General features: G+C 39.3%; 1 protein-coding gene across 2 annotated transcripts in view; it reads left to right on the top strand.

The window, feature by feature from the left end:
* FIG4 (FIG4 phosphoinositide 5-phosphatase) overlaps positions 1-21,591 on the top strand; it is a 163,682-nt gene that overhangs the window by 125,158 nt on the left and 16,933 nt on the right. The window contains exons 20-21 of one of the 2 annotated variants that reach the window (XR_005595880.1): positions 7,305-7,387; positions 9,982-10,028. Coding sequence is in view for 1 of the 2 variants with exons in the window: in XM_039529156.1 (XP_039385090.1) it covers positions 7,305-7,387; positions 9,982-10,071 (173 nt within the window). In the remaining variant the exon portion in view is untranslated. Of the gene's footprint in view, positions 1-7,304; positions 7,388-9,981; positions 10,072-21,591 lie in introns of those variants that run through there. The other variant, XM_039529156.1, reaches the window with a different exon arrangement.

Here is a 21,591-nt window from a genome sequence, read left to right as displayed (position 1 = left end):
TCGAAATCGAGATAGTTAATGAACAGTGGCGAGTTCCATTCAAGAGATTGTTCCATTATCGTACGTAGTACAAATATCTGATCAACGCATCCTCTCCCACTCCTAAATCCTGTTTGTTCTTCCCTCAGGATCTCTTCTACTGCTTGTCTTATTCTCTGTAACAGAACTCTGCAGAAAACCTGCCCGAGCACTGATAACAAGTTTATACCTCTCCAATTACCACACAAAGACAAATCACCCTTCTTTGGTAATTTCACGATGATACCTTTCTTCCATGCTTCAAGTACCTTCTCTTCTTCCCACACCTTGTTGAATAGCTCCTTTAGAATCCCGGCACTCATATTCAGGTCGACTTTTAGCATTTCTGCGGTTATTCTATCTTTACCTGGTGCCCTGTTTGCTTTTGTTTGTCTAATAGCCTCTTCTATCTCTCGCTCTATGATAGGCCCACGTTCTACCTCCATCTGAAAACTCGTTTCCTCTATTTCAACTACCTCTTCAGGATTTGATCTATTTAAAGTCTCTCTAAAATGCTCTGCCCATCAATTGATTTGTTCTTTCTCTTCTATCAATATTCTCCCATTCTTTCCTCTAACCGCTGTTGACCTATTGCTGAACCCTCCTGTCAAAGTCCTCGTGATTCTATACACAGTTCTTGTGTTGCCCCGCGTGGCTGCTGACTGTGCCTCTCTTGACAGTCTGGTAATATAATCCCTTTTGTCTTTTCGGGCACTTCTCTTCACAGCCTTGTTTTTCTCCCTATATTCTTTGTTCGCAGCTTTCTGTTGTTCATCCCTTCCAGTTAGCATGCGTAGTTTTGCTGTCTTCCTCTCCTCAATGAGTTTCCATGTATGATCTGAAATCCATACTTTCCGCTCTCTTCTCTTGTAGCCAAGCACTGTCTTGCTGGTCTCTACATATGCCTTCTCGACGTTGTCACAAAAAGTGTTTATATTACCAGTTCGCAAGTCATTTAGAAGTTGAAACTTTTTCGAGAGCTCCAACATGAACTGTGCCTTTACCGGCGGTTCTTCCAACCTCCTTGAGTCGAAAATGTGTTGCCCATAAACTTTCTTCGTCTTTCTCAATTTTATCTGAAGCTTGCTCAATACAAGATGATGGTCACCACCTACATCTGCACTTCTTGATACTCTAGTATCCAGCAGTGACCCTCTTCACTTCCGATTTGATTGCAATGTGATTGTATGTATAGTTGAGGTTATTTTTTCCAATGAGCATTACTTTACATTTATCCACATTAAATTTCATTTGCCATTTTGTTGCCCAATCACTTATTTTTGTGAGATGTTTTTGAAGTTCGTCACAGTCTGCTTTGGTCTTAACTATCTTGAGCAGTTTAGTATCATCTGCAAACTTTGCCACCTCACTGTTTACCCCTTTCTCCAGATCATTTATGAATAAGTTGAATAGGATTGGTCCGAGGACTGACCCTTGGGGAACACCACTAGTTATCCCTCTCCATTCTGAGAATTTACCATTTATTCCTCCCCTTTGTTCCCTGTCTTTTAACCAGTTCTCAGTCCATGAAAGGACCTTCCCTTTTATCCCGTGACAGCTTAATTTACATAAGAGCCTTTGGTGAGGGACCTTGTCAAAGGCTTTCTGGAAATCTAAGTACACTATGTCCACTGGATTCCCCTTGTCCACATGTTTGTTGACCCCTTCAAAGAACTCTAATAGATTAGTAAGACACAATTTCCCTTTACAGAAACCATGTTGACTATTGCTCAACAGTTTGTTTTTCTATGTGTCTGACAATTTTATACTTTACTATTGTTTCGACTAATTTGCCTGGTACCGACGTTAGACTTACCAGTCTGTAATTCCCGGGATCACCTCTAGAGCCCTTTTAAAATATTGGTGTTACATTAGCTAACTTCCAGTCATTGGGTACCGAAGCTGATTTAAAGGACAGGTTACAAACCTTAGTTAATAGTTCCGCAACTTCACATTTTAGTTCTTTCTTGAGTTTCCCAAGTATGTATATAATAGGGGAATAACAGGAGACAATGACTCCACCAAAATGATCTGAACTACCTCTGTCTGGGTGAACAGTCAAGACTCTGAAATAGCTTCTTCTTGACTATTAGAGCCTATACTTTCCTGGTAGTAACTTATGAACCATTGTCCTCTGACTCAGGAAAGTTATTTTCTCTCACTCATACATCTCATGCTTACATTTTCTCAAGGCTTCCAGGACCTCATGGTCTAAGTAAGAAATTACAGAACTGTCACTCTGCTGGGACACTGGCAAACAGCGTGTATGGTTATTTTACTCTATCAAAGCTCAAAGTCAAGCTACTTGTTAAATCCATTAACATAAACTTTAATTTGTTGTATTTTTAGTAAGTTTCTGTTTAATGCCTACATGATTATAGGCCAAAATATCCTACACTTGGCTAAAAGTGTGTTGCTTGATAACAATGAAGATTAAAATTACTTCTTTTCCAGAACAGTTTTCAACAATACATCAGTGACCTCAAGATTGTTTTATAGACTGTGACTGACTTCTCATATATGAATGTTAGCCACATGTACAGGGCTTAAATTTTCCCAAGCTCAGCTTGTGTTGTTTGACGCAATAATTCTGAAATACTGTGATGTTAATGTTGGATGTCTCTCAGAATAATGGAGTCAGTGTCTTAGACCAATGAAAAAGGGGGTTTTACAGTGGTTGTAGAAAGGAACCAGGAGTCACGACTCTTGAGCACTGTCACCGACTCTTGTTCATGAGGTGCTGTGCAATCTGGGCAAGTGATTTCACTTCATTTTGTCCATCTATAAAATGGATATAATCCTTCCCTCCCTCTTACTGAGCCTGAATACATTTTTGTAAAATATTTTGAGATGCTTTAATCAAAGGTGTATGTGAATTCAAAATATTATTTAAGATGTTTTTAAGCTGTATTGGTTTATAACCAGCGTTAAATTAATTTATTCTCATTGTTAATAACAATATTGAGTCGTCATTTGCTCTGTTAGTACCCTTATGTCTATTGAAACATACTGATAATTTAATTATTAATTTATGTAACTTTTCTACTGCTGTGAATGATTGCCCATGGGCCCCAGTATGCCCGCTCACAGTCCATTGCAAAACTTGGGGCTATGTTAGTATTTGTGGCCACCATTATAAACCTCAAAAGCACAAAACTATCTTTGGTGCATATTTTATATATAAAGGTAATAATGCTTTTTTTTTTTTGTGCAGAGATCAAATGTAAAAGAGTATGTTAGACACCAAACCTGTGTATATTCACTAGTTAATCTTCATTTAGAATAGATTACACAATGCGGTTAGTTTTGAGTTAATTGGAGCATCAGATATGGGCTTTTAAGAGAGTGTTTTGGAATTAACATTTCAGCAATAGCCATTATTTGTCATGGGTCCCAGCATTCAGGTATCCAAAGAGAGGCTATAATGCAGGCTTTGAAACATGTAGGCTGAGCTAATAATGTAGTAGGAAATAATTTATGCAGTTAGCTATGACTGAAAAGGATTAAAAATATCTAATTCAAGAAACACTTATTTTTGAGAACCTGTAAACCGCAGGAATGTAACAGAAGTATATTTTATTTCAACTTCCATAAAGAACAGTCTTTTAATTTTGTTTTCTGTTTGCAGAAATGCCTATCGTTTGAATAGTACCTATACTAAAAAGGAACGTTAATGTTCCAGTGTAGATGCAAAGTTTTCTAAACTAGGAAAATGGACGACTTTGGCATTGATCAAAGTGTCCGTTAGTTGTTAGTGTAGTTTATAATTTTTAAAATATCTCTGTTTTCTGCAGATACTTCGGTGCATTCTTGAGTAAATAATGTTATTACAGGACAATCAAATATTTGTGTTCTGGGCTTTGTTATGAGGCAGCGATGGTAGCAAAGTCAGAAGAAATAAAGTAAACTTACCTAAGCACTATCTATTCTACAAATAAATAAATCCTTTTATCTGGCATATCTGCATCTAGTAGATCCTTAGTACAGTGTAGAACTAATTAATTTTATATTAAAACAAATTAAATGTAGCTAGCATTCATAAAGAGAGACTTCTAGTTTGAATTGTGAACATTTTAATGTACCTATTTGGTATATACTGATAATGCTTTATACAGTTAGTGTGTAATACCTACTTTCATTCTGCCCCTCTTTTTGCACGGCCTTGGTCTCATCTCACCCCATAATGATTTTTGGTTTCGTTTCGTTTTTATTTTATTTTTTTAAGTATCATCAAAATTGAATCTTTTTTAAGTTATGGAAATGTGGAAAAAACTAAAAATTGTTGAACCAAGATGATTCAAATGTCAGAAGCTGGGAACTTGCCAGCAAGTTATAGTAGTATGGGCTGGATGAATGGATATAAGGTGGATAGAAAGCTGGCTAGATCATCAGGCTCAATGGGTAGTGATCAATGGCTCCATGTTCAGTTGGCAGCTGGTATCAAGCGGAGTTCCCCAAGGGTCGGTCTTGGGGCCGGTTTTGTTCAGTATCTTCCTTAATAATGTGGAGGATGGCGTGGCTTGCACCCTCAGCAAGTTTGCAGATTACACTAAACTGGGAGGAGTGGTAGATATGCTGGAGGGTAGGGACCTAGACAAATTAGAGGATTGGGCCAAAAGAAATCTGATGAGGTTCAGAAAGGACAAGTGCACTTAAGATGGAAGAATCCCATGCACTGCTACAGACTAGGGATCGAGTGGCTAGGCAGCAGTTCTGCAGAAAAGGACCTAGGGGTTACAGTGGATGAGAAGCTGGATATGAGTCAACACTGTGCCCTTGTTGCCAAGAACGCTAATGGCATTTTGGGCTGTATAAGTAGGAGCATTGCCAGCAGATTGAGGGATGTGATCATTCCCCTCTATTCAACATTGGTGAGGCCTCATCTGGAGTACTGTGTCCAGTTTTGGGCCCCACACTACGAGAAAGATGTGGAAAAGTTGGAAAGAGTCTAACGGAGGGCAACAAAAATGATTAGGGGGCTGGAGCACATGACTTATGTGGAGAGGCTGAGGGAGCTGGGATTGTTTTAGTCTGCAGAAGAGAAGAATGAGGGGGGATTTGATGGCTGCTTTCAACTACCTGAAAGAGGGTTCCAAAGAGAATGGATCTAGACCAGGTGTGGCCAACCTGAGCCTGAGAAGGAGCCAAAATTTACCAATGTGCATTGCCAAAGGGCCACAGTAACACATTAGCTACTCCCCCCACCCACCAGCAGCACCACCGATCAGCACCTAACATTCCATCCCTGCGCCTCTCGCCCGCTGTGATCAGCTGTTTTGTGGTGTGCAGGAGGCTCGGGGGATGGAGGTTGGGGGGAGGAGCCACGGTGCATCAGACTCAGGGGTAGGACCTGGGGCCTGGGAAAGAGCCAGGGGTTGAGTAGTGAGCACCCTGTAGCACACTGGAAAGTTGGCCCCTGTAGCTCCAGCCCTGGACTTGGTGCCTATGCAAGGAGCCACATATTAAACTATGACGAGCCGCATGTGGCTCCGGAGCCAAAGGTTGGCCACCCCTGATCTAGACTGTTTTCAGTGGTACCAGATGACAGAACAAGGAGTAATGGTCTCAAGTTGCAGTGGGGGAGGGGAAGTTTAGGTTGGATATTAAGAAAAACTTTTTCACTAGGAGGGTGATGAAGCATTGGAATGGGTTACCTAGGGAGGTGGTGGAATCTCAATCCTTAGAGGTTTTTAAGGTCAGGCTTGACAAAGCCCTGGCTGGGATGATTTAGTTGGGGATTGGTCCTGCTTTGAGCAGGGGGTTGGACTAGATGACCTCCTGAGGTCCCTTCCAACCCTGATATTCTATGATTCTAACTTCAAACATGTCTTGTTTTTATAAATTTTGCTGTGAATAAAAACTGAATTTGAAGAAAATAAATTATATTTAATGTTATGAATGTTTGTTAGCAACTTTGAGCATGCATATTTAGACAGTTTCTAAACATTAACATTTTAAGGACGTCACCTTCCATTGGCTACAGTGATGCTTGTAAACGCTACAGGCTTAATAAGAGGTGTAAAGTAGGGTTAATGTTTATCTAGGTCACATGTTGTGAAATTTACTTCATTAAAGTTTACAAAATATGTTGATCTTTAGAGAGAAGGTGCTAAAGAAGTCAAATTCTTCTTTATAATTGCAAAAATTAATCACACTTTCTTAAATCTTACGGTAACACAAAGCAGACAGAAAATTAGTAATTATAAAAATTGTTCTAGTATTGTCTTTGTTGTAATATTTATTAAAAGGCTTTTCTGAAAAAAAAGTAAATGACTTTTGTTTGAATTTGACACATCCTCTGTTATCTGCTAATGTGATTTTTTTATATATATACCTAATTTATACCTTTATGTAGACTGGTGGCCGATTCACCAGCTGGGCAGTCCAAAAAATATCTAAATGATTGAGTCGGGTTCCAAATCCCTTTCCTCGGGGCAGGTTTTGTTAACAATGGACAATACAGAAGACTTGATTGGAAAGAAATACTTTCCTTGCCAGGACACATCCAACTCTCCCTAGTCCATCTCTGATTCTAGGTCTTTCACTATTAAGGATAGGTTGTCTCTGTTTTATAGGCACTGCTTGCAACCTGCAGTCACATGACCCTTATCAGTTTTAAGGGGTTTAACCTTAAAATAGGGCACATCAGCGTGCACATGCACATCAGCACCCTGTTCCACTGGACCTATATATTTCATGAACATGTAACTTTTTAAAACTATAATGGAAATTTAAAATAATTTTAGTCTAAAGAAAATTAGGGGTTTTCTTGACGTAGTATAGAGCAAGATTAAAGATAAATTGTGAAAGGTTTTTGTAAATGACTTGTATAATGTTTTCTTTCCTAAACTAAAAATAAATAAAGTATCATAAAAGCATTCAACTTGTTATATATCCACAAATATGAATTTTTTATACAAATCTTTTTATATTGTATTATTTTATATTAGCAATAAAAGAAATCTCAGGTTCTTTCCAGATTGATGGATTATACCATATACTATCATATTGTGTCTATTTCAGTAACATTTTCCTTTCTTAGTGAACAAATAAAATGAAGAATAATCTAAAAAAAAATTATTCTTAAAAGATTCAGTATAAGCCTAGAAAGGTTGACAAGAAGTACAGGAGAGGCTTTTTTTTATTGGTTTTATTTGCATTTATTAAAATATGCTTTTTTTCTGATTTAGAAAGAATTCAGTTATATCCAATAAACTTTTGTTTGGAAATTAGCATAGTATTCTATTTCTGAAAGACTTACTTGGGTTGTTTTTTCCTCCCCCCAGAACATAGTTCAGTCCATGAAAGATATATATGGGATTAACCTCTCAGATGTTCCTTCAGAGGATGACCTCACAATATATACAAGGTAAGAACATTCTCAGTCATAATTAGTAAGTGATGATTGGAGCTAGTTAAATAGTCTGTATGAGAAATTGCTCCTTCTTCTTGAGAATTTATTTAAACATTGTTCTGGTATGGCACTGGCACTAGCACTAGAGGTAACTTGAAGCTGGCAGTATTTTATTATTCTGTGTCTTTAAAATCAAACTCTTTATCTCTCGTATGTGTGCACTCAATTCTCTTAACTTCAGTGTGGAGCTGTGCAGATGCCTCCAAGTGCAGAATTTGATAGTTAAATCAAATGGACTTGTAGTGAAATATCAGTTAACATTTTTCCAGGAACAAGTGGCTCTTTAATTTACAAGTACATAGTTTGCAGTTTTTCACATTTATTCTCAAATGTTGAATTACACCAATTTATAAAATGTCAACATTAGAGTTCTGCAACTTCAGAGAATTTTTTTTAAATAATTTAAATTTCCGATCCGTTAAACAGTATTTGCTATAAAATGCAAGTACAATTACATAAATTAACCTTTTTTGGTAAGAAAACTATTATGTTTCTGTCTTCTGCAGAGAGGCACAAGTGTTAGCTATGCCTCTTATATAAAATCTTGTTTGGCTGTGACTGTTCCAGGAAAAATGTTTGATTGATATTCAACATTTTTCTTCAAATATTTACACCTTTTTTGCTATATGCCAGGTCATTCAGAAGCTACTTATGCATTTTCTGTCTCATTGGAGGCAACTATCTTAAGGTTTAAAACTGCTGGCTTTTATCTGAGACTGGAACCAATTATTAAATCTGGCATACGGACTACTAGTGGAAAAGTGGGAAAAAATGACCGAACTAGGAGGGTAACTCATAATAACAGTGGCATGAAGATTTTAAATGATAATTTTCTTGTACAAATACTTCATAGTTTTGATAGGAGATGGTTGAAGCCAAATTAACTGAGACTCCAATATCATGGTTTGATGAAATAGTAACTATATAGCTTACTCTGTATCAAAATTATAAGGAAGTACTTTGGATCCAATTCGCAAAAGTCTTTAAGCATATATTTAAGTTTTGTCATGAATAGAGATGGACTTCAGCACTTACTTAAGTTTAAGTGCTGTCCTGAGTAGGAATGGTTTCCTGAACTGGGCCCTTTGTGTTAGTAAATTATAGTCAGAAAAGCAAAATAATAGGAAGGCAGTCAGGGAAACTTAGATTGAAATTGAAGTCTCTTCTAATTTGTAAAGGCCTGTAATGCTGTTGCCAAGAGAGCAACTGCTTATCCAGTCACATGGTGTGCAAATCAATTATGCTAGTCTGGTAAATCAATGTTTTAAACACCTGCTTAGGCTTTTGAATTAATTAATGGAGCACTGGACAGTAGAAAACTACACCTCATAATGAAAACTTAGACATACATATTTGTTAAGTGAGTGACTATAAGCCATGCGTTGAAATGCAGCTGTGCAGCTTTAGATTTGCTTTATGATGTGTAATGACTGGCTAATTACATTACTTATTATGTTGTGAACCATCCCTGAATTGTGAGGAGAAATTTAATTCACTATAGTCTCTCTCTTCATGTGATATGTTCTTAATTTAGTTTAAAAATAATTGGTCCTAATATTATTTGACAATATTGACTATTTTTTAAAAAGCCTCCTTTTAGAAAATCAAGTATAAGATCATGACTTAAATTTACTGAGGCTGGGGCAGGGAGAATGCTGTTGCTAAAGAGCTCAAGTCTGCCATATGCAATGGAGTTACTGAGTTCCCTCCCATTTTCCCTACATAGCCACTAGCCTGGTTCATCCTTCTCAGCTCTTCTACTGATTTCCCTTTCATCTGCTGCCTGGAGGGAACCCAAATGTGTGTTTCTGTCCTCGGTTCCTTTTCACAAGCTTTGTGAGAGCAGAGGAAATCCTCTACTCTGAAAGTATAGACTGGATAGAGGAGGAAGACACATTGCATATCCTTCTGATGGCAGATCAAAGGATTATCCAATTAAATAGCTGAAACCAGTGAAATGAGAGGGCAGCTTTTCACAGCTATGCAAGTCAAGTAGGAGAGAGGTCAGAATCAGACTTATCTGCATGGAACTTGAGCCAACTTCCCATCTATTTAGCTTGCTTCTCTCTACAGCTGCTCTACCACCCAATTCCAATAGTGACACCCAGGTGCTCCTCTTTCTCTCTCCTCCTAGAGGTCTTCTGTGGGGAGTTCATGCTATTGGAAAGAGCAGTTAACTCTGACTGTCTCCTTTTTTCTGATGGCCCCATCTGCTGCCTGTGAAATAGTAAGCAAAACCTACCAGTGGGCAAGACCTCCTCCTAGCTAAAGTGAAAGGGGCCCAAAATGTACCCAAACTTTAGTTTTAAAAGCAACTTTAAAAAACCAAAAAACTAGACCAAGATAAGTGTATTGATCATCATGACTCTCACTTTTGTGTTAAGTGAGGTGAGTGTTCCAGCTGTCCTTTAATGTACCCAGTGTGACTTACTGAAACTGCATGAGTCTCCAAATTGTACAGAACTGTCATTTTCATTAATTCACTGAAGTTATTGCAAATAGTTCTTGCTCTCTTTATGACTTATACTTTTATCCACTGCTACTCATAGGTTTGTTCAGTTAGGGCAGAATCAACATAAACAAGACAAGAGCAGCCAGCAGCTTTGTTCAAAACATCATCTAGATGGGGTTATAAATATGTAAGTACTGTTTATTTTTTCTTTTTTTTTTTTCCTTTTAGTTCAGTTCTTGCTGTGGTTTCCCTCTTGTGAGGGAATTCTTTGAAGTCGGACACTTAAAAATCATTGAATAAATGTCTGATATCAAAATATCATGAATGCCACAAATATTTTCTACCTATTCTTTCGTCAACATCCATTACTTGCATTCGATACAGGGCTCAACCCCGAAACATAGTGGGTAGCTGTGACGTGGGTGGATTGTAACCACCGAAACATGTATCTAGCAGTCTTTTTCTCACTCAAGTGACACTTGTATAATATATCCCACAAATAAAATCTCATTTAATTTAAATGAATTTGCAGCTTTCTGTGAAAGTTGTATTTTAGAATTTTTAATTAATATCCTATATCTGCCCACCAGTATTCCAATTAGGAGTGTTCAAATCCGAATCTATTTTCAAATATATTCTTTTGGATCTGAAAATTGTTTGGTCCTCTATCATATCCCCCCTTAATAGTCTCTTTTCCAAGCAGAAAAGTCCCAGTCTTATTAATCTTTCCTCATATGGCAGCTGTTCCATACCCTTAATCATTTTTGTTGCCCTTTTCTGAACCTTTTCCAATTCCAATATATCTTTTTGGAGATGGGGCAACCACATCTGCGCACAGTATTCAAGATGTGGGCTTACCATGGATTTATATAGAGGCAATATGATATTTTCTGTCTTATTGTCTATCCCTTTCTTAATGATTCCCAACATTCTGTTTACTTTTTTGACTGCCGCTGCACATTGAGTGGATGTTTTCCAAAAGCTATTCACAATAACTCCAAGATCTTTCTTGAGTGGTAACAGCTAATTTAGACCCCATCATTTTATATATATAGTTGGGATTATGTTTTCCAATGTGCATTACTTTGCATTTATCAACATTGATAAAGTGATGTTTTCAAAAGATTCTTAAACTACAGATTAATTTTAAATGCTTCCAACTTATTTTCAAAAGGGTAATTAATATGCAGTTTGTTAGAATACTTCATTAAAACAGTTTGATTTAAAAATATATTATTTTCTGTCACACTGTCTGGAGTGGCTCACGACTGAGTGCCTTCCTCAGGGCAGTGTCAAAAACAGGGCAGATACCTCAAACTGGAGGTACATTCTATCATTAGATTTTACCAAGCCAGTAATAAATGTGAGCTCCTAGATCACTGTAACAATCTTACCATGGAGTCACAATCAGTCCCTTTAGACTCTCCACTCTATCTTGTCACCTAGACAAACTGGACTTAGTGATAAAATGGTCACATAAACCAAAAATCACACCACATTCAGGTTGCTTCCAGTCCCACCAGACCAGTCACTTACCCCAGTTCACTTGGTACCCTAAGTCTTACACCAAAGACAACACCCCTAGCCAATCCTGTAATAAACTATCTAAAGGTTTAGTAACTAGGAAAGAGAAAGAGTTACATATTGGTTAAAGCAAGCAAACATAGATATACAAATGAATTATCATCTAAATCGTAAGAGTGACCGAGTTGTAGAGACCTGTCAATTCAAATTCTCTTTCAGGGGGCCCCAGGGGATAAGCCCTAGGGATCTCTGACTTCAGTGTAGTTTCTCTGGCCCTGTGAGAGTTCACACAGCAACAGGATGAAAAATCTTCACATTAACTATTTTTATTTAACTCTTCCAGCATTCAAAGGAATGGGATGAGGCCTTCTGCACATACTTCACCATGGGTGCAATAGGATCATTCTGTGTATTGTGATGATCCTTGATGGCCCCTCTAATTTTAACAGTTCTTTGGGATGGGTGGGGAGGGGAAACACTCTTCCCATCTGGCTTCACAAGTTTAGAGCAAACATTTTCAAAGTTATAAAGCAAAAATTTACATATTTCTTTATAGAATAGAATACAGACATTGCAAGTGAGGTTAGTGCATGCAGCAACTTACAAGTATTTCATCAAGTCTAAACATTAAATAATTCTTGTAAGACTAATACCTATTTTGAAATGGTCTGGTTTCCAGCTGTGAGTATGTCAGTTCTTAACTAATGCCTGCAGTCTTGGCAGGAGCTGACACTTGATCTGCTAGCATCACACTTCCGTTTTCTTAAAAATAAAGAAAACTTATGCTGACAGCCCACCTTTGTATTAAAGACCTTTCCCCATATAGACACTTGATTTACCTTGATGCTAAAAAAAAATTATTTTGCACATTCTTGCCTTCAGAAGATAATGCAGAACTCTGGTGAAGTGGGAGACACCTCTAAACTTTGAAATAAAACTAGCTAGAGATGCTAAACTCAGCTTCAGAGAATCATAATTATTAGGGTTGGAAGGGACCTCAAGAGATCATCTAGTCCAACCCCCTGCTCAAAGCAGGACCAATCCCCAAATCCCTTAATGGCCCCCTGAAGGATTGAACTTACAACTCTGGGTTTTGCAGGCCAATGCTCAAACCACTGAGCTATCTCTCCCCCCGCCCCCCCAATTTTAATAGGAGATATACCTATCTCCTAGAACTGGAAGGGACCTTGAAAGGTCATTGAGTCCAGCCCCCTGCCTTCACTAGCAGGACCAAGAGAATTGTCTTTGATATTGCAAAAGTTAAAAATTAAGTGGGAGGAAGGAATTTGCAAGGGAAATTAAATCTGTTCAAAAATAACAAAATTGCTGTTTGTAGTGGGGTGCATTCACCTCTTGTCAGCACCCTATGGTCGAGTGTATGCAGACCTGCACTTTGTCTCCTTGTAGCCCTCACTAGGCTTAGGTCCTCAATTAGTCCTGTAGTCTATCAATGGTCTCAGCCCTAGGGTCAAGCTGTATTACAGGGCTTCCCCCTGGAGGCAATGTCCTCGCCGTCTCTAGGCGTTTCAGGCCTCAGCTCTCATGCTGGGCCACTAAAGGGTTCAGTTCCCCTTCTGGGATGCCTCAAAGTCCAGGCCACTTTCCCTAGGCTAATAGGTGGTGGGGGGACCCAGGCCTGCCCACTAGTCCAGGTCCCAGCCCATCGAAGCCATGCCACTGCTCTAATTCCCTGTGCCACTTCCCTGCGGCGTGCATAGAATCATAGAAGATTAGGGTTGGAAGAGACCTCAGGAGGTCATCTAGTCCAACCCCCTGCTCAACACAGGACTAACACCAACTAAATCATCCCAGCCAGGGCTTTATCAAGTCAGGCCTTAAAAACCTCTAAAGATTGAGATTCCACCACCTCCCTAGGTAACCCATTCTAGTGCTTCACCACCCTCCTAGTGAAATAGTTTTTCCTAATATCCAATTCAGATCTCCCACACTGCAACTTGAGACCATTGCTCCTTGTTCTGTCATCGGCCACCACTTTGAACAGCTCCATCCTCTTTAGAACCCCCCCTTCAGGTAGTTGAAGGTTGCTATCAAATCCCGCCCCCCTTAGACTTCTCTTCTGCAGACTAAATAAACCCTGTTCCCTCAGCCTCTCCTCATAAGTCATGTGCCCCAACCCACTAATCATTTTCATTGCCCTCTGCTGGACTCTCTCCAATTTGTCCACATCCTTTCTGTAGTGGGGGCCCAAAACTGGACACAGTACTCCAGATGTGGCCTCACCAGTGCTGAATAGAGGAGAATAATCACTTCCCTCGATCTGCTGGCAACCCTTCTACTAATGTAGCCCAATATGCCATTAGCCTTCTTGGCAACAAGGGCACACTGACTCGTATCCAGCTTCTCATCCACTGTAATCCCCAGGTCCTTTTCTGCAGAACTGCCGCTTAGCCAGTCAGTCCCCAGTCTGTAGCAATGCATGGGGTTCTTCTGTCCTAAGTGCAGGACTCTGCACTTGTCCTTGTTGAACCTCATCAGATTTCTTTTGGCTCAATCCTTCAATTTGTCTAGGTCACTCTGGACTCTATTCCTACCTTCCAGCATGTTCCCCCAGCCTAGTGTCATCTGCAAACTTGCTGAAGGTGCATACATCCCATCATCCAGATCATTAATGAAGATGTTGAACAAAACTGGCCCCAGGACAGACCCCTGGGGCTCTCCGCTCGATGCCAGCTGCCAACTAAACATCAAGCAGTTGATCACTAATGGCCCTGCAATCACATCAGCCAACTCCCTAAGCACCCTCGGATGCATTAGATCCATCCCCATGGACTTGTGCATGTCCAGCTTTTCTAAATAGTCCTTAACCTGTTCTTTCACCACTGAGGGCTGCTAACCTCCTCCCCATAGTTTGCTGCCCAGTGCAGCAGTCTGGGAGCTGACCTTGTCTGTGAAGACCGAGGCAAAAAAAACATTGAGTACTTCAGCTTTTTCCACATCATCTGTCACTTGGTTGTTACCCTTCTCATTCCTTGTTAGCTGCAACTCCAATTGTGGTTTGGCCTTTCTGATTACACCCCTGTATGCTCGAGCAATATTTTTATACTCCTCTCTGCACCATCTTCACCCTTACTTCAGGACCTTTTCCTGATGGAGTCTTAGCAACCAGCCCAGAGCTCCTTCTCTCTCTCTCCAGCATCTGCCATCACTGCCCTGTCCGAGATCCTGCAGCTCCCTCAGCCAGCCACACACCATCCATACACCATCCAATACAGTGCAGTTGTGAAAAAAGCTAATATCATTCCGGGCTATATTAACAGGAGTGTTGAATGTAAGACACAGAATGTAATTGTCCTGCTCTGCTCGGCACTGGTGAGGCCTCAGCTGGAGTACTGTGTCCAATTCTGGGTGCCACACTTCAGGAAAGATGTAGATAAATTAGAGAGAGCCCAGAGGAGAGCAACAGAAATGATAAAAGGCTTACAAAGCTGACCTATGAGGAAAGGTTAAAAAAACTGGGCATGTTTATTCTTAAGAAAAGAAGACAGAGGGGATCTGATAAGTCTTCAGATATGTTAAGGGCTGTTATAAAGTGGACTGTGATCAATTGTTCTCCATGTCCACTGAAGATAAGACAAGAAGTAATGGGCTTAATCTGCAATAAGAGTGATTTAGCTTAGATATTAGGAAAAACTTTGTAACTGTAAGGGTAGTTAAGTTCTAGAATAGGCTTCCAAGGGAGGTTGTGGAATCCCCATCATTGATTGTTTTTAAGAACAGGTTGGACAAACACCTGTCAGTGATAGTCCAGGTTTACTTGGTCCTGCCTCAGCACAGGGGGCTGGACTTGACGACCTCTTGAGAGCCCTTCCAGCCCTACATTTCTATGATTCTATAAGAAGACTGAAATTTTACAGTAGACTATTGTTAGGCAAGAAGATTTTTTCCCCCCAAGAATTAGGCAAGCACAGACAATACTGAAGGGGGTTTATTTACAGTACTGAGAAGACTGACAAACAGCTTTAAAGATATGGTGCTATAGTGGCCAGTTATGTACATTTTTTATTAATTTATTTGCATTTATTTGTACATACAGAGACAGACATTGTTACAAGTTAAGAGAGAACCCTGAACAAAGATTAAAAATAAGAACAGTACATACATATAAAGGTCATTTTAATTGCATTAAATGTTTATGACTACCTTGCGGGGGAAGGCGGCGGGGCGGGGTTACAGGTTTGTAAGTTGACTTGTAAATTTTTTTGATTTTGTATAACAGAGTTCCCCACACTTGCTCCACTTGTAAAATGGGGTGCAGCCCCCTGGTGTATCTTGAGATGAAGAACTGGAGCTTGCTTTTAAATTTAGGAAGAGCCTTGTGCAGTGGCTGGCTTGCTGACAGCAAGATTTTACATTTAAAGTGTTGTTGCTCCTTTTCGGCCTGAGTGGCTTGTCAAAGTTTTGGACCCTGGGATGTTCCAGGTGGAAGTAGAAATTGATGGAGTCCGGGATTTCTTTGATGCAGTCATATTTATTTACAAAGAATGTACAAAGCCCTGTGTCTCTGAATGCCGAAAGAACCAAGAACAAAAAGGAACAGTTTCTGAGCTTACAGTCCCCAAATCTCTTTAGCCAACACCAGACCCAGAAGCTCTCTCCTAGCTTTTTCCAGGGTCATGCTGTGCTTACAGGCTCCTCTTGGCTCTCTTGCCCTCTCCCTCTCTCTCTCTGTTCTTGTCTGTCCTCAGTTTTTGTGTGTTCTCTTCCCCCTCCCCGCCACACACACCCCTTCCCAAAACATTACTGAGCCAAAAGCTAGTTCACATACACCTTTTTTTCCTCAAGTGGGAGCTTTTGCTTATAATTATGTTAATTGAAGGATGAGTTCACACATGTCAATCTCAGTGGAGTTTTAACTCGACCATAACAAGGTTTCACTCAGCACAGAATAATATTTTGTCCAAAATGGTATTCAGCTTTGTTGTATGCTAGCAGTGCAGTTATAACCAATAAACTATGGGTCACTTGTTTCATAAGACTGAATAATATGAAGACCTAATATTGTTGTATTTATTAACTCACATCTAAGTGACCAGTAAAACACTTACTTTAACAAAATACTTCAGACATCTTTAAGTAGATCAACAAAAAACCTTGTATGCCAATGCATGAACTTGTGTATATATATATATATTTTTTTTTAAATTATAAATGGGTTTTTAAAATACTAAATAAAGATTTAGTAAAGATGACAGTAGTTGCAAAGGCTATGTTTTGGTGAGAATGAAATTTGAGATTTGAAATATTCGGAAACTTTAGGACACCGTAAAAAATTAAAATAACTACAAACTATCCTCTTCATTATTGCTACCACAAATATTCAAAAAATGTGAGGCCCCAAAAGTCTTGATGCTGGCTTAAAAATCATGAGATTTTTAAAATAGCACATTTTGTATTCTGATATTTTACTTTCAAGCTTTTCTTTGCAACCAGGAGGGCTAGAAATAAGGTTTTTGTTTTCGAAGGAAAGTTGAGATTGTCATGTGATTACTTGAGTCCAGGAGCTGGGGCTTTGAGAAAGCCCAAATACCTCAGAACTCACAATAGCTGGCAACACTTCATCATATGACACTTGAGAAAGAGATTTATCTTTTGGCCTCTGTAGATTGCTCTGGAAAAGCATGATCACAGTTCAAGAAAACTTTGAGGCCACTGAGATTACAGAAGAACATGCCACATGGCAACAGTTGCTTTCAGCTGCAGTGCTTAAGCGAGAGTGCCCCTTTGGTATATGAGAAGGTGCTGCTGAGATGGTATTCTCCATGAAAAGATAATGGAGCAAATAATTAAGCAATCAATGTGCAAAGACCTAGAAGATAAAATGATAATTAACCGCATGGATTAATCAAGAACAAATCATGTTAGACCAACCTAATAGTTTTCTTTGACAGGATAACAAGCCTTGTGGATAAGGGGGAAGAGATCGATGTGGTGTAGCTTGACCTTAGTAAGGCTTTTTATACTGTCTCACATGACCTTCTCATAAAAAACTAGGGAAATACAACCTAGTTGGAGCTACTATGAGGTGGGTACAAAAGTGGTTGGAAAGCAGTTCCCAGAGAGTTATCAGTGGTTCACAGTCAAGCTGGAAGGGCATATCAAGTGGGGTTCTGCACAGATCAGTTTTGGTTGTGTTAATATCTTCATTGATGATTTAGATAATGGCATAGGGAATACACTTAAGTTTGCGGACGATGCCAAGCTTGGAGGGGATTGCAAGTGCTTTGGAGGATAGGATTAAAATTCAAAATGATCTGGACAAACTGGAGAAATGGACTGAAATAAGTAGCATGAAAATCAATAAGGACAAAAGCAAAGTACTCTACTTAGGAAAGAACAATCAGTTGCACACACAAAAAATGGGAAATGACGTAGGAAGGTGTACTTCAGAAAGGGATCTGGGGGTCATAGTGGATCACAGGCTAAATATGAGTCATTCCATTCTTTCAGAGAATAAACGTATTCCCTATACTATGGAGCTCTGAAAAGGGTAGGTTAATATGAGACAGTATTCCCCCATGCATGGTAGCTTCTCCTGGAAAGAGGCAGATAATTCTCCTACTCTTCCTCACCCCCTATAGGTACAATCTCCACATATGTTCTGGACAACAGGACCAGGAAAGCCCTCAGAGCAGCCTTTCCATCCTCCCTTCTCTCAAGACCCTAGAGTTGAGCCTATCAGACCTCCCCTAACCTGAAGTGAGGGGGGCATTTTTGTAATAAATGCCCTTACGTAGTATCACTTTAAGCAAATAGTCTTTTATTTTCTATGTTTTCTCTGCTGCACTTTTTTTTACAATAAATCTCATTTTATCCAATTTTAATTGCATTTTTTTTGAGGGAAATGTTGACTGTATCCATTCTTCAGAAGTTATTTCTCTTCACTTCCAGAAGAAGGTAGTTTCCTTTTTGTGTTCTACTGTTGAGTTGCAGGTTTGAGACAGGAGGGATTTTTGTGCAGGGGATACTAACCTCCTAGAGCATACAGTTGAAATAGCAAGAGCATCCAAGTGTCAGATTTTATTAGGTTTATAAGCAACAGATTGTGAGAGAGATGGCTCTCAAAAGTCTGTTATTGCGGTGAGCTTAACTAACGTGAAGTAAAATAAAGCTGATGTGTCGTTAGACCATAAAAATATTCTCAGAGAGATGAAGTTCTAATATAGTGCCATGATCAAAGCAATTCTGAAGACGTTCTTTTTTTTTCTTGCATCCAAAGGGAAATACTCACAAACTTGTTGTACTTGATAGTGTTTGGGAAGTTGGAGAATGAAGGTAATATGAATTATTTTGAAAGGCAAATATGGTATTTAGAGCAGTATAAGATGAGATAAATGATCAACCTTCTTCTACAAATGGAGTCTTCTGGAAAGACAAATGCAATATATAATTAAGGAGGGTGGGTTCAGGGGAGGTTTTGTTATCGTGAGTATGGGGAGTTAGGCTATGATGTCCCAACTTATTATGTAAGTGTGGGGCAGATGTCCAGTGCAGGTGTTCCATAGGGAAGGGACAGAGTGACCAGATAAATGGCTTGGTAAAGGAGTTAAAAGGCAGGTGTTTGTTATTGGAATGGAACCCGGGGACGGGGGGAGGGGAGCTGGGGCTTCTGTGACTGGTATGGCAGGGGGCCAATCCCCTTCCTTATAGCCCCCCTTCCCCCTCCTTTGAGGGGGAGGGATAAGGTATGGGGGACCAGGATGGAAAAAGGGATGGGGACTGGCAGAAGCCGCTGGATAGATAATTGAAATTATCATGGAGCTACCTGCACTGTATACTTTTATCTGCCAGGTAGTCCCAGATATCTAATAATAAAGTTGCAGCCTGATTAAACCATATCCAGTGTCTCCTGTCCTCCTTTCAGATAGCCAGACAATAGTGTAACTGCATATGAGGATCTGTTTTCTTGGGGTTTTTTTCCTGTTTTTTTTTTGTTAAGAAGCTAGCTAAGTCTCTTGCCTAAGTCTCTAATAACCTCTTCTTAGCCAGAACTCAGAACCAGAACTCCATCCTCATTCTCCATGACCTGTCAGCTGCCTTCAACACAGTTGACCACACTTTTCTTGAAATCTTGTCTACCCTTGGCTTCAAGTGACTCCAGCCTCCTAATTCTACTGCTCTAAGTGCTTCATCATGGTAGCGTATCCCCTCCAACTGTTCTGTGGGGATTCCACAGGGCTCTGTCCTTAATGCCTTTCTCTTCTCCATCTACATTTTATCTGTGTAATCTCATCTGGAAACACAAATTCAACTGCCATCTCTATGCTGATGGCTCACAGATCTAACTCTGTGCTCCAGATCCGTCGTCTCCTGTTCTAGCTAAGATCTCTGTCTCTCTGACATCATCTTGGGGATGTCCAGATGTCCGCTCAAGATCAACATGATTAAACAAAACTTAATCTACTTACGCCTCATCAAGTCTTCTCTGCTAGCTCCTTTCTCAGTAACTATGGACAAGGCCACCGTCGTGCATGTCACTGAAACCTGTAATCTACATGTTATCTTCAACTTGGACCTCTCTCAAGATCCTGATGTCCAGGCTGCGTCTAAATCCTGTAGACTTTTTTCTAATAATAATCTAGATAAGACATTTCAAAAACTTTTTCTAATGTGACAGCACCACTTTAAAGAATAGCGGTAAGAACAAATCAATGAGTTTTATATCAATACTTCATTAAAATTACAACCTAGTTGCCTTAAATGATTTTACTTAATTTTTCATACAATCTTGGATTTCTTCAGTACTTTGCATTTTTAATAGGTTTATTAGTACAGTGCTCCATTTCTTGGAGATCAGAAAACAAAATCATTTTTATGTTTGCTGAGTAAACATTGCATATTATCACTGCAGCATAGTTACACTGAAGATAAGATTATTATTGAACTTGTCATCTTTGAGTGAATTAGAGTCCTGCCAGTTGCTAAGCTTTCTTCTGTTGTTAAGAGGCAGAAGAAGATAATTGATTATATATCCTTGAAATGATCATCTACATTTACTTTTAATGTTGGATTTATGGTAGGAAAAGCAGATGAATGGTCTCTTGATTCTGCTGTATGCTTAGTAAATGGAAGATGAGTGAATGTAACCACTAGACAGGTGGCTCTGGTAACTATAATACATAGATATCTCTCATGTTCTCAAACTTACTGATAGCTTTGCCACACAACACTGTATTTCCTATTCAGTATTCTGTTGACCCACGTGTTTTGGTGTCACTGTATTTTAAAGATAATTTTATGGATAAGTAATTTTTCTCACTTCATTTGCGTACTTCCTCTTTTTCACTCGGTATTTTAAAATAGAATGCCACTCTGTACTGTACAGAGACTGACAGATTATTTACAGATAATCTCAGGAGAGATATATAGATATAGCGAGAATCTACCTATTTTCCTAATCGTTTTTTCTTCCTCTCCATATTTCTGTGTTTCGCAGGACAAAGGAGGATGAAAGGAAGGGCAGAGAGCCCCTAAACAAGGAATTCTAAAAAGAAAAGTATTTTTCTGATTTATTCTTCACTGATATTGCAGGCTCCCAAGTGCAAAAGAGAGAATAGTAACTCAATCACTGAATTTTCCTCTGTCGCTACTCCCCTAAACTGGATGAAATAAGCATCTCCTTTTTTGTAAGAGGTTGTTAAAATATTTAAGTGTTAATGAAGCTCACATACAGGCCAGAGGGAAGGGCTGGTCTTGTGATTGAGTTACTGAACTCAGGAAATATAAGTGACCATATTTACTCATCTTGCAAAGCAGGCTGTCTCCAGCACATCAGACTGCAGCATTAGGCTCAAACCTTTGACCTCTCCTTTCATTCCAGCCATTGCCAAGTACTGTACCATAAAATTCAGGCTCCTTTTTTTCCTCCACTTTTCCTTTCTTTCCCACAGTTTACTGTCTTAATCTTTGATTGTCTAGCCTGGACTAAAATTCTTGACACTTTCTTTTGACCTGGCCTCTGTCCCATGATCTTTAGCAAGGTCCTAGTGATGTTGGTAGTTCTCTTTTTTGCCAGAAGATTCATGTAGACCTCTATCTTGACTACTTTCTCATCAGTGCACAGCTTGTGAATTCTTCAGAAATTTCTTTGAAATGTTATCACTGCTCAACACCTAAAACATATGGTTATAAACTTAGACTCCAGATAAGCAAGACCCTCATTCTT

The sequence above is a fragment of the Mauremys reevesii genome, linkage group 3, assembly GCF_016161935.1.
Source record: "Mauremys reevesii isolate NIE-2019 linkage group 3, ASM1616193v1, whole genome shotgun sequence".
Classification (NCBI taxonomy): domain Eukaryota; kingdom Metazoa; phylum Chordata; order Testudines; family Geoemydidae; genus Mauremys; species Mauremys reevesii.
This window is presented reverse-complemented; position numbering and strand designations above follow the sequence as displayed.